The 14,153-nt window shown below is 48.3% G+C and overlaps 1 protein-coding gene across 2 annotated transcripts in view; it reads left to right on the forward strand.

The window, feature by feature from the left end:
* Nucleotides 1–14,153, forward strand: part of HEATR6 (HEAT repeat containing 6) — a 353,001-nt gene that overhangs the window by 247,393 nt on the left and 91,455 nt on the right. For both annotated transcript variants that reach the window (XM_086954868.1, XM_086954869.1), the window contains exon 14: nt 6,021–6,107. In XM_086954868.1, the coding sequence (XP_086810994.1) occupies nt 6,021–6,107 (87 nt within the window). The remainder of the gene's footprint in view (nt 1–6,020; nt 6,108–14,153) is intronic.

Raw genomic sequence — 14,153 nt, forward strand, 5'->3', positions numbered from 1 at the left:
TTTTGCTGCGAGGATGAATTGCTTTGTGATGTATCCTCCTTTTATCCTGTGCTGGGAATCATGAATGTTTTATTTGTACCAATTGCCATCTACTGTGGGATGAAGCTTCTCATCTGAAAGAAACAGGTTAGTGTTAGATTCCTTACCTTAGAATATCCCCAGGTGTCAGATTGGATCCGGAAAGTTTTGCGTTGCAGTACTACTGCACGTCGGTAGGCGTAGTCTGCGGCTCCGCGTCCGTCGTTGGCGTCGTGGTCGCCGGGATGACGTCATCGGAGTACTTAGACGCCGCCCTCGCACGCTGACGTCAGTTTCTCTTTTCTCCGCGCCAGCAAGCGCAGATCCGGGAAGAGCAGTACTCCTAGGCACTTTTTGACTAACTTTTTCGATCTGTTTTGGATCTTCTCGATTCGATTCTCTCCTCCGGTGCCGATAGGTATGCCCGGGTTCAAACCCTGCGACGATTGTAACCGACTGATGGCGGTTACCGACCCCCACCGTCGGTGCCTTCATTGCCTCGGGCCGACCATAATGACAAGTCGTGCCCCGACTGCTGGGCCTTGACGTCGAAGGCTAGGCGGGAGCGGTCCCGTAAGCGCCTCGAAATCCGGCAGTCGGCCCACGCCGCTTGAGGTCCCGGTCCAGGAGGACGTCGATTGACAGGTCGCAGGCTACAGTCATCACAGCTCGGCGAGTCGACACCACTCATCGGGCTCCAAGTCCTCAGGTAAGTCGAGGCACAAGAAGTCGAAGAAGCGGCATCGCTCTTCTGACTCCCCCCAACGCTCGCGCAACGCAGCCATGGGTTTGGGCAACACCGGCCATGCTGCTCTGCCAGTGCCACAAGCACCGCGTCAAGCTCCACACCTGCCGGTCCCTGGGCTGAGCGCGACGCCGGAGGAGATCACCGCCTTCCTCATGGCCATTAGGTCTCGCTTGCCTCCGTCGGGTCCCGCCGAGGTGCCTTCGGGCCCTGCGGACCCGTCTGGGAGCCCAAGCGGACCCGTCTGGGAGCCCAAGCGGACCCGTCTGGGAGCCCAAGCGGACCCGTCTGGGAGCCCAAGCGGACCCGTCTGGGAGCCCAAGCGGACCCGTCTGGGAGCCCAAGCGGACCCGTCTGGGAGCCCAAGCGGACCCGTCTGGGAGCCCAAGCGGACCCGTCTGGGAGCCCAAGCGGACCCGTCTGGGAGCCCAAGCGGACCCGTCTGGGAGCCCAAGCGGACCCGTCTGGGAGCCCAAGCGGACCCGCCTGGGAGCCCAAGCGGACCCGCCTGGGAGCCCAAGCGGACCCGTCTGGGAGCCCAAACGGGCCGTCTGCGAGCCCAAACGGGCCGTCTGCGAGCCCAAGCGGGCCGTCTGCGAGCCCAAGCGGGCCGTCTGCTTCGGCCCCGGCGCCGTCAACCTTACGACGCCGGTCGACCTTACGATCCCTCTGCCGACGTCGTCACCAAGGGTGTCGCCCGGTCGCCGTCCTCGCCGATTGCCACTCCGGTCCGGATCTGGCGTCAGACCGGCGCCGTTCTCGACGCCGATCGGTGAGCCCTTCACCGACGACCCGGCTCCATCATTTCTTCCTCACCTTAAGGAGATGGATGATGAGGGTGATTGGGAGGGGTCTGAGGACCCTCTGGCACTCAGTCCGCCAACTTCTCGGGCGATGTCTAAACCTCTCTTATGGACATGCCCTTTGATGCCCGTCACCTCTTTGGCGACAAGGCGGACAGCGCGCTGGAGCACTTCAAGGACTCCAGGGCTAAGGCCAAGTCCCTGGGCCTCGGCCAACGGAAGCGGACGTCCGCCTTTTGTCCCTTTTGTGGCCAAGTAAGAGGCGCCCCCACACGTCCAGTTAGCCACAGGCTGCAGAACCAACCTCAACACGGACGTGGTAACTGCCGTGGCAGTGCCAGGGGACACCGGCAAGGTCAGTCCACACCCGCAGCATCTGCCTCAAAATCCTCAGAGTTTTCGTCCACATTTGACACCAGTGAGGGGCAGGGTTCGCCATCACCTCCTCCACTGGCGCTCCATCACATCAGACAGGTGGTGCTCCAAATCGTCCGAAGGGGCTACTCCCTCCCCTTCGAGGCGACCCCTCCAGCCATGCCACTGCAGTACCACTGCATGTCGGGGAATCACTTGCAACTTCAGCAGGAGGAAGTTACGGCCCTCTTGGCCAAGGGGGCCGTCGAGCACGTTCCTGGGCCAGAAGTAGGACCTGGTTGCTATTCCCACTACTTTCTGGCACCCAAGAAGGGCAAAGGGGGCCTACGCCCTATCTTGGATCTAAGGAGCGTCAACGGCTTCCTCCGGAAGGAGAAGTTCAAGATGCTGACTTTGGCTCAGGTCCTAGCTGCCCTGGACCCAGAAGACTGGATGGTAGCGTTGGACTTGCAGGACGCATATTTCCACATCTCCGTCCTGCCGGCCTACCGGCGTTACCTGCGGTTCACGGTAGGCCACGAGCACTTTCAGTTTACCGTGCTCCCCTTCGGCCTTACCAGCGTCCCATGGGTGTTCACGAAAGCGGTGGTCGCAGCTCATCTGCGCAGATTAGGGGTTTCAGTCTTCCCCTATCTCGACGACTGGTTGTTGAAGGCGGGCTCGCCCCAAACAGTCAGCGGCAGATCTCTCTCCCTTCCTCAACCGGGGCATGTAGTGGTGACAGATGCGTCCCTCCTGGGATGGGGAGGTCACATGGGAGAGAGGGAGAATAGAGGCCTCTGGTCTCCGGCGGAGTCCCGGCTCCACATCAACCTTTTGGAGCTGAGGGTGATCCGGCTTGCACTGAAAGCATTCCTTCCCTCTGTCTGGGGAAGTGCAGTGCAGGTGTTCACGGACAACACCACCGCCATGTGGTACTGCAACAAACAGGGCGGGGTGGGGTCGTGGACCCTTTGTCAGGAGGCTCTGCGCCTCTGGACATGGCTGGAACACCAGGGCGTCACCCTGGTGGTTCAACACCTGGCAGGTTACCTGAACGCCAGGGCGGACAAACTCAGCCACCGGTGCATGATGGATCACGAATGGCGTCTGAACTCGGACGTGGCGCAATGTCTCTTTCAGCAATGGGGAGAGCCTTGGTTAGATCTTTTCGCCACCGAAGAGAACGTGCAATGTCAACAGTTCTGCGCGTTAGAGTTTCCAAGGCGGCACTCGCTCTGCAACGCTTTTCGTCACGAGTGGAGCTACGGTCTGTTATACGCCTTTCCTCCTATACCACTTCTGCCCAGAGTGCTGAATAAGATCAAACGCGACCGGGCCCAAGTCATCCTTGTGGCTCCGGACTGGGCAAGAAGATACTGAGCTACTCAGCATGTCAGTCGATCCCCCGATTTGTCTGCCTCTTCAGGAGGACCTTCCGTCGCAGCAGCAGGGGACGGTCCTCCACCCGAACCTGTCCAGCCTCCACCTCCATGGGTGGAGATTGAGCGGCAGCGGTTGAGGCCATTTGACTTGCCTCCTGAAGTCTGTGATGTGATTCTGGCAGCCAGGCGTCCCCCCACAAAATCGGTATACGCCTGCAGGTGGAACAGATTTGTGGCATGGTGCACAGCAAAGGCTATGGATCTCTGCCCCCCTTGCAGAGGTTCTCCTCTTCCTCTTTTTCTTGCCCAGCAGGGTTCTGCTCTGGGCACTCTTAAGGGCTACCTCTTTGCCATTTCTGCCTTCTTGAGGCATCCTAATCAGCCTAAACCTCCGTTCCTCTCTGTCCATCCGGACAAGGTTGTTCTGAGGACTTGTCCTTCTTTCCTGCCCAAGGTGGTCACAGCCTTTCATATCGGGCAGTCCATCATCTTGCCCACCTTCTTTCCGCCGCCGCATCCCTTGAAAGAGGAAGAGAGGCTCCACCGTCTGGACCCAAAACATGCGCTCTCCTTATACCTTGATCGCACACGTCAGTTTCGGGTGGATGACCAGCTCTTTGTTGGTTACGTGGGCACGAAGAAGGGACGGCCGGTGCACAAACGGACAATCTCTCGGTGGGTCGTGTTGTGCATCAAGGTCTGTTACTCCTTGGCTAAAAAGGAGCGCCCTGTTGGGCTGAGGGCCTATTCCACTCAGCTACTACTGCCCTGGGTCGGGTAGTCACCTTGCAGGACATCTGTCGGGCAGCTACGTGCACACGTTTGCTAGACACTACTGCCTGGACAGCCAAGTCGGGAGAGAAGTCTTTTTCGGCCGTTCCGTTCTCCTGGACTTTCTGGTGTGATCTTGGTCCGCAGACCCACCACCGGGGTTGGTATTGCTGGGGTATCTATTCTAAGGTAAGGAATCTAACACTAACCTGTTTCTTTCAGATGCACAAGTTACTTATCTTCGGTAACGATATATCTGTAAGAAACAGTAGTTAGTGTTAGATTCCTTACCACCCCATCCATCCTCCCCGTTCTGCTGACCGATAGCTAGGGTTAAGGTATTTCCCCTTGAGGGCCCGAGTTTTATGGGACCAGTGTCCGTCTCTGGCATGGTGTACAAGAACTGACGTCAGCGCGCGAGGGCGGCGTCTAAGTACTCCTACGACATCATCCCGCCGCCGACCACGCCTACCGACGCGCAGGGGTACTGCTACATAAAACTTTCCGGTTCCAGTTTGACGCCTGGGGATATTCTAATGTAAGAAATCTAACACGAACTACTGTTTCTTACAGATATATTGTTACCGAAGGTAAGTAACTTATGCTTATAGCTCCATCCCTGCTACTAAAAAATGCAGGAAATGCAGTGGGAAGGAAAGAGATCGGCCAACAATCCAGTTTGTGGCGTGCACCTCAACATGCTGAAACTACTTTTCCATTTGCATACCACATGACTGGCAGGGAGTTACAGGAACGGAAGTTGGTGAAATCATGTTGATCTGTAGTTCTTCTTAAATTGTAAACCCCCATTTCTGTTAATAACGTTATTGTACTTATTGTTCTACTGTCACATTTATTATGTGCATGACCACCAAAGCCTAACATTTAAAAATAACAGATTTTCTCAAAGTTGTAGCGGCCAAATTTTTGTGTGTTAGGACACTGTCATAATGCAACACCTTTGCTGGGCACCTTGAAGGAATCCCCTCTTTCCTTTTAACATGTACCGCGTAGGAACCCTTGTTATCCAAGAATGATTTATTGGGAGAAATAATATTGCACACAAACTAACAGAATGTTATTTACTTCATCACGCACACACACCTACCTGCAAGTTATAAAAAATTTTTTTACATTTTTAAAGAGCTCAGAAACATAGTTCTCCTACATGAATATAATGAACCGTGGAAAAAATAGAAAAACACCAATAGTAAGAAATGCAAAAGTACAAAATTAAATTAGCAACTTTAAACTGTTCAGCCAACACAAACAGATAGTTGCACTTAAGTGTTTTATTTCAGCTCGGATTGGTTTACTCTTTTTATAGGCTGAAGCAATTCATTATCTTCATTGTTTGATTTCCTGTAGAATTGCTTTATTGTTTACTCTTTTTATAGGCTGAAGCAATTCATTATCTTCATTGTTTGATTTCCTGTAGAATTGCTTTATTGTTTACGCTGACTAGTGACAAAAATGTGCAGATCCTGACCTATTGAAGTCCCCTCAATTCGTGAAGTGTCACAAACCCTCCATCGCTCTCACACACTCCTTAATTATTTATGAGCATTTAACATTTCAATATACACACCGTTCATTCATTCTCACGCATTCATGTATACATCCATGCATTGATCATCCATTCAAACATTCACTCCTCCTCACTATTATTTATTCACACAGAAATATAATATTCAATACAAAACTACTTTTGCATATATAACAGAGCCAATGATATTGATTATTTTGAATGTTTTTTTTTGTGATATCTATTGCTAATACACTGATTTCAGCCTTGTATGTTCAGCGCAAGTGTGTGGATGGGTGGCTTTCAGGTTGTATGTTTATATTAAGTCCCATTCCATGTTTTTTCAGGAAAACCAGTATTAGTTTATTTTGACTCGGTCTGAACTGCATTTGTAAGAGCATGTTTTCTTATTTTAACAGCTTCTTGAGGAGCTTGGAACGGGTATAATTCAACAGCATAAATCTGATTCCAATATCTCCCTAAATCAAAGAGTGCCTATCCTCCAGGTTGGTGTTTTCTGTTTGTTAATTGTTCTGTTATTTCCAGTGTTATTTCATGGCAGCATTGTGCACAAATTTGCAGATGATTTGCTGGGGTTTTCAGAACAGCTTTTTCTCATCAAAGCGCTGTCTTGGTTTGAGCAGTTATATTTGTTGTATTCTTTGTTAAAAAATCGTTTTTCATTACCCTGCCATCTCGCCATCAAACCTGCGATCCAAGGATCTTCCGCTGGGTGCCAGCCAGTTATCCCTAAGTTTCCTTCTGTTGCATAGCTACTATGGCACCGTGTGGTTCATAATTCGCCTTCTAGAGCCTTGGACCAGACCTATACCATAGACCCCAATCTTGCATGTGTCTTACATTATTCCCTGGGCTCTCTCTGATCCTTTGAACCTTTCTCCCTTATGTGTACCTGCTTAGGTCCCTATTGGCTCAGCCCTTCAGCCTTAAGTCCAGACAACACCTGCTCCATTTCTGTATCTGGTTTGCACTCCAGAACCAGCTGTTAAGTCCCTCACCTGGTCACAGAGTTTCTTTTTCTTTTTGCTGTCTATCAAACTATTTTAGGCATAGACAATGGCATGTTAGTTTTGTCTATTTAAAATGTTTTTCCTATTCCTTATTTATTTATTGAGGTCAAGGCCAGTTATCAGTTGCTGAAGATATTTGCATGTTGTTACCATAATGATTGATCTTATCACTTCTTTTGATGACTTAAGATTCCGGGGGTTCCTTGTAAAGTCTCAAGATGATGGGAGCAGGATAGTCCTAGGCTACTTAACAACAGATGAAGTTTCTGGTATCTTGATTTTCCCATCTGCAACAGTTGGCATGAACCACTGCAGGATCTTGCCAGAACAGCTGATGTGTATTACTAGTGTGAGAAACTGTTACGGTCCGAGTGGTTGAGGAGGCTTTTTGTTTTTTTTATTAAATATCTTTTTATTATTTCAGGTTATCAAAACAAACACAGTGTCATTGCCACAGCAACAACAGAGCAATGAGAACAATCACAAAGTACATTATCATATAGTCAGCAGTGATTCCATATGTGTCAAGCAGTACAGATAAGAAACTTTGCATCACTCTCAATACACCGACAAAGCAATATCGACGGTGATTTGTTGACCACCATGTTCAAGGGATGTCTTGGGGCATATATATGTGAAGGTGGCCCCAGGGCATCCTCCAGAAGTTCAACCCCATAATTCACCCAATGACCCCAGACCTTGCAGAATTTCTGGGGGCAACCCCTACTGTCATCTATGACCTTTTCCGCTGCCATTTACAGGTCCATCCCCCTTTTCCGTTCTTGGATGGTGGGAACCTCTGCTACCCACCCTCACCCACTGGCCACATTACATTTGGCAACTACCAGGCTTAAAAATGAGTTTGAATCTAGGAGCATCTAGATGGCTTGGGAATGCCCAGTAGGACACATTTGGGATCCGCAGGGAGTCATACCCCCAGTGCCGCACTAAGCTCCTCTATGATTACCTTCCGGCATATTTGAATGTTAGGGCACCCCCATTTGGTGTTTAGAAAGTCTCCCCTGGCTCACTGACACCAAAGACATGTTGGCCTCTGCCATCCCCATTGTACGCAGTCTGTCTCTATCTCTGTGTACCCTACACAGAATTTTATATTGGATGAGGCACAGTCGGGCTTTAGTGGCCACTTCCCTGGGGTGCATAAGGGCCGCCTCCCAGTCATTGGCTTCCATTTCTCCCATGTCCCTCACCCATCGCTCCCAAAGTAGACTAAGGTTGTCAGGCATATTATTGTTCAGTGTCTTACAGGTGAGGACACTGATTTTCTTGTCAGCTCTTTCTGCAGCAGTCTCCCTCCCGTTGTTGCATACACTGGTGTCTCAGCGCTCACTTGCCCTCCACTCTCTCTTTATTTAACAGCAGAAAGTTGTCCTGCAGAAAACACAGGCATTGTTAGCCCATAGGCTGTATTGGAAACTTAACAGCATAGAAAATTAAGACAATTGTAGGCATAAACTGGCACCGTGCCTTTAAGGCAGCCATGACCCCCAGCTTTCCATCATGCCGCAGGGGTGACAGTTAGGTCAGTTGTTCTTTCCGGCTCCTTCAGTCAGGACCCTGGTTACTCAGCTCCACATTTTCTTTTACTTTTCAGTCAAAAATTATCCTTTTTTTGCTAGAACTTCTTTTATTTCGACATTTAATTTAACACCTGTTAAAGTAAGGAGTTGCCTTTTTTCTAGCAGTTTGGCTTTTTTAGTCAGAGGATGCCTTCTCTGTTTGATCCTTGCCCTTCCTGTGGTAAAAAGAAGGCCAATACAGATTCACATTCTGTGTGTATCCTTCGTCTTCCTCGGTCTCATTCCCCTGAGACCTGCCAACACTGGCAGAATTTGTCAAGACGCACTCTCAAGGAGAGAGAAAGAATCAGTCTTTATGGTCTCTCCGAGAAGAAGGAATCCACTACCTCCATAGGCAGATCTCCTGTGAAACACAAGAAGAAGAGGCCCAGGTCAACTTTCAGGAGTAATGTCCCGGTCTGTTCTCCTTCAGCATCGGGCTCGGCGTAGGAAATGTCTCCGACAACGAAGAAATCGGCTACGGCAGACCCTCTGCCGACGACATCACTGTCTGAGCATCAGTCGTCATTGAAAACTTCAAAACATAGAGTGTACGTTGTGTCATACTCTAACGTCAAATCCTCTGCTACAGTCAATCCGATGACGGTCAGAGTTGAGGAGTGGATCTTGAAAGTATCTAGCGCTGCAGCCCTTTTGGGACATTATGACAGAGCATTGTGGGATTCATTAGAGTGCTTCAAGGACAAACAGCCCGAAGAAGATTGCCAGGATTTCGGAGAGATCCTCCATGAGGGTGCTCTATTAGTGAACCAGATGATCAGTGCGGCGGCAGAAGAAGCATCTCTGGCTGTGCACTCGTATTCACATGGCATTAACGGCAGAAGATCCTCCAGGTTACGTCTTACAGCCCTGAAGCCGGAGGCCCAGCACCTCCCTTTTTCAGGCAATTCCCTATTTGGCTCACATACAAATGAAGAGAGGATCACGATGAAATCGGAACTGGACACATTTAAGGCTGTGGATCTGGAAAAGAGGAAGGAATTCAGGCGCCGGTACAGGCCTTATGATCGCAGACCTTTCAACAGAGGCTTCAAACCCCTCAGTGGTCTCAGAGGCAGTATCACCAGACCAAAATGCACTACCAAAGGCGTAGAGGTGCACCTCGACAACCCTGTTCTACCACCAAGAATGCTACCAAGCAATGAGCAATTGCTTCCTCTGTTGCCGTTACCCACTCCGGTGGCAGAAAGCTTCACCTATCACGTTCAAGAGTGGCTCAGCATTACAAACGATCACTGGGTGCTGAATATACAGCAAAATGGATATGCTCTACATTTCCATTTTCCACTGCAATCCACTGGTCTGCTAAAATCCAGTGATCACCAGCTGCCGCTGTTACAACAGGAGGTGTCCACTCTCTTACAGAAATCTGCCATAGAAGAAGTTCCTATAGCAACAAAAAGGAAATACACTGTTCCCCAAAAGGAAGTGATAAACGGCGTAACCAAGCGGAGAAAGCAGCAATGTGGGGAAATTCCAAAAATGAGGCCTCCTTCCTGGTGTCAGATTACCCTAGGATACTGTACTTTTACACCCTCCCTAAGATCCACAAAGGCATTTCACCTGTACCTGGCAGACCCATTGTTTCAGGCATTGGATCACTGCTTGAACCTTTGTCTAAATTCGTTGACAAATTCCTGCAGCCCTTGGTTAAGAAAATTTCATCATTTCTGCATGATACTTGGGATGTCCTATGCCTAATTGACAACATTGTAGGTCGGGAGGGGGTGGACCTTCTGGTTACACTTGATGTGGAAGCACTGTATACGAAAATTCCACAACAAGCTACCTTGGAGGCTGTGGAACGTTCCCTGCAAAAAGACTGGTCTTCCCCTACACCCATCTCTTTTGTCATGGAGTGCGCTTCACTTGCACTCACTGAAAACTTTTTAAATATGGCACCCAGATCTACCACCAAATACAGGGCACCTCGATGGGTAGTACCTTCGCCCCTCACACACCCAGCAAGCTAGGTGTCATGCTTCATCTTATGGGTTTTGCTCCTCGTCAGACTGGCGCTGCAATGTCTAACGTGCACCCATAGAGGGGCTCTTTATCGGAGATCTTTTGTTCCTGCCAGTTGGTGCATGTGGGTATAAGGGATTCAGGGGAAGTGTAGACGTGTGTGAAAGTGGTGAGGATTAAAAAAGGTTAGTGAATCCACGGCAACCTTTATTGGTGTGGTTCACCAACTTGCTTAAAACAGTGAGGCTAAGATGCACGCTGGTGCAAAGATCCAGCAGTGTGTTTTCTACCCGAAGGTCAACATGTTTCATGCTTTGAGAGCAATTCGTCAGGGCCTAAGAATGAAATAGTGCTACACAGTGAGGATGGGGCGAATACTACCTTCCTCTTGAAGTGGGAGCGCAGGCTGGAAGGTCCTGCTCTGTCTAGGTGGGACCTAAGAGAGGGCGACATGAAGGGATGAGAGTTATCCCTCAGTTTGCTCTGTGGTCAGATAAGGTCACCACAGCTTGGTTACAGCGTTTAAAACAATGAACATGGGGCACGGAGGTACCCACTCTGTTCAGTAGACTAGAAAGTGCAAAATCAATGATGGGAAATTAATTATAATTTAAAAGGTAAGCATAGGCTTGGTGCGACTAACTAGTGGTTACTGCGAACTGGTGACATCAATTAAAAATTGGTAAACTGTACTTGACAATCTCACCCTACTAGGACCAAGAAGGGCTTCACCGGTCTTCTCTAGTGTGCTGGCACCAAAGATGGTAGGTACCTGAATAGGAAGGGGAGACATAGTCAGGATCAAAGTCAAAGGCAATGCTGTTTTGGTTGCCGAGTGTAGGCCGTAATCAATGGGGAGCGTTAAGTATGCCCGGTTTGCGAACAACCAAACCTACATTGTTCATGTGGTAAGTCTTAGGGAGAACGCCTAATGACATGCACTCAGAGCGGTCGCGTGCAACAACGGAGGCCCCGCGCCATCCAGATCAAATCCCGGGGGATTAACAGGGGCAGCGCGCAGAACTCCTGGTGCGGCAGCTCCCACCCGATGCAACCCAAGGACGCAGCTACGATGTACTCATGGGACTATGGAAAGGTGGCGTGCCGCGCCCGCGAGGCACCTAGAGCACCGCCCTCAACCGAGAGCGGCGTAAGTACGGCAACATAGAATTTGGCACAAACTGAAGCCACACATGTAGCAGCCCTCTTACCTGTCCACAGCTTGGACCACACCGTATAACCTACCCGCAAATCAAGGGTTAAGGAGAAGCCGGGGCGAAGTGCCATTCAGTTACTGTGCTTTTTAGCTGTTCGCGCTGGAACTCCCGTAGACCCTTGTCGCGTGGAGGGGGAGTGTGCGTGGGCCACGCAAGCGCGGACGCGTGGCCAACATGGCGAGGATCCGTCGTAATGCCAATGTACGCCCAGACTAAAAGTGGCGGCCATGTTGTAGTATGGTGCAGATAGAGGAAATAACAATAGCCTCAAACAAGTATCAAAATGCAATCACTAAAGTCTTGGTAGTCCCATTAGTGCATGGATAAAGCATGCCATGATATTGGACATATCCAGTGAAGGGGGGAGAGAGTTGGTAGGCTCCTATGATGTAAGGGCTCTAAAAGAGTGAGGTTGATACATAGGCCCGCAGTGAAAAGGGCGGCTATTGCAAAGGAGTAATCTCAGCGGGCATAGGGAGACAGGCGGGGGAATTGCCCATGGATATGCGCCGGTCTATGAGAGAGTACAAAGTAAAGTTGTCTACAAGGGATTTGTTTAACCACTTTCATTCATACTATTTGTTGAAACCTAAATCAATGAGATTGTCATACACGAACTATCTCACAGGGGTCCACAGAACAATCTTTGTGAATATCTGAAAGCAAAAGTAACACACGGAAGAACCTAGTTATATCAAAAATATGTTCTGTAATTTATTACTGAATTGCAAATTGATTAAAGGGTTTACATAAAGTCTTGAATCTGATGCAACAATGTAATGAAAGGATGTATAGATTAATTCAACAAAACAATTCATCACATCACAACCACTCCTATTAGTCAAGTGAGAGCAACTAAAAAACATAGATTATTATTGCTCTTCCAGACATGGATGCCTTGGGAGATGGTGTGCAGGTCGACTTTTCGGTCTTTGTAACTGTAGTCTCTAAGTCCATCATCAGGAAAATGGTTTAATAGCAAAAAGGAGTGCCCCCTGTGTGGATACAATACAACCAAATTATCGATCCATACAATAATGTGCTGAACATATAACAGTCAAAAATCTTCAGAACATATTTCATCATCATAGTTTATCTAGGAACCGTGTGTTGAGATTGCTAATCTCATTGTTAAAAACGTACATGTACCTAAGTCACTCAACATGTCTCTCAAATATTTTTCTTAATCAACAGTGTGTTATATAACAAATTTGACTAAACAATTATTTCAAAATTCCATATGGAAGATACGTTGTTTCAGATGATTAGCAGTTACTCACTAACCGCCATCACCCTCTGCATCACTAAGACAATATGCATTTACTTACAGGGTATTGTGGAAGAACGAATCTCCCAGGAAGAGTAAGAAGACTTGTCTCAAAATCTGTCAAAGAAAAAAGATATATATTCTTTCTACTCTAGTAATAATGTGAACTTCATATTTTTTATGTAAATATCTAGTTTCATACCTCTTCTTCGTTTTGGTGCTAGTGTCAACCAGTAAGACCTCAATATCTGAACAGCAGTTTCTGGATAGATTCAAGCAGATTGATGAACGTATCCTCACTAAAGATAGCAAACACCAAATGTTGTAATAAGTACTTGGTTAAAAAATGAATCAATCTACATAATGACATCTTGTACCATCACAAAGGATTTGTGGCATCATTAGGTCATCAAATGTTAAAATGCCATAATAATTATGTATTAAATCTAGTACCGACAAACATCACAAACTACGGACTAATGTCTGGTACTAATGGGATGATTCATCAAAGGGATTATCTATCTTGCTCATGGTAAACTCAATAATACAGAACATAAGTGGCCTGGGCCTTAGACTCATTTCGATTCTACTTAACACAAGCTGGCATTCATTACGAACACCACCTAAAACGAGCATAAAGTCACGTTTAGCCAAGAATACCTTAAGAGATCTATATATCTGTACTGTGGTCGGCAAAAGTGCTAAATCTCTACTCTGACTGAAACTGAGACCATCTCTACTCTGACTGAAACTGAGACCATCGTTCTGGAAAAGAGCCTAGGTTTTGTCCCTACTGGTGTGACTGAGGGCATTTTTCCATGATAGACCAGAACCATAACTGGATGACACAGGGTTACGAAAACCTTCCACCTTCACACCCACCAATAACATGGTCCCTCCTGAGATACTGGCCTTTGAGGGGCCTGTGCACAAAGGTCTGGTCAACAGACAGTGCTCCCCCATTTACTACAATTTGAGTAAAATAGAGAGAGAGGCTATCCAGTCACTTGCCAGTGGCCCAACTATCATTATCAAACGGGCTGCTAAGGGTGGCGCCACCGTGATCCATTCAATCAGGGAATATGACCACGAGTGCAGGCGTCAACTCTCCAACAGGAGACACTATGCTCCACTTGCTGCTGATCCCACCCCCAGACTCACTGCCCGGATCACATCTTTGGTCATGGAAGGTGAGACGAATGGGTGGATTATCAAAAATGAGGCCTCCTTCCTGGTGTCCGATTACCCTAGGATACTGAACTTTTACACCCTCCCTAACATCCACAAAGGCATTTCACCTGTACCTGGCCGACCCATTGTTTCAGGCATTGGATCACTGCTTGAACCTTTGTCTAAATTCGTTGACAAATTCCTGCAGCCCTTAGTTAAGAAAATGTCATAATTTCTGCATGATACTAGGGATGTCCTATGCCTAATTGACAAAATTGAAGGTAGGGAGGGAGTGGACCTT

Source organism: Lissotriton vulgaris, chromosome 2_1 (assembly GCF_964263255.1).
Source record: "Lissotriton vulgaris chromosome 2_1, aLisVul1.2, whole genome shotgun sequence".
NCBI lineage: Eukaryota > Metazoa > Chordata > Amphibia > Caudata > Salamandridae > Lissotriton > Lissotriton vulgaris.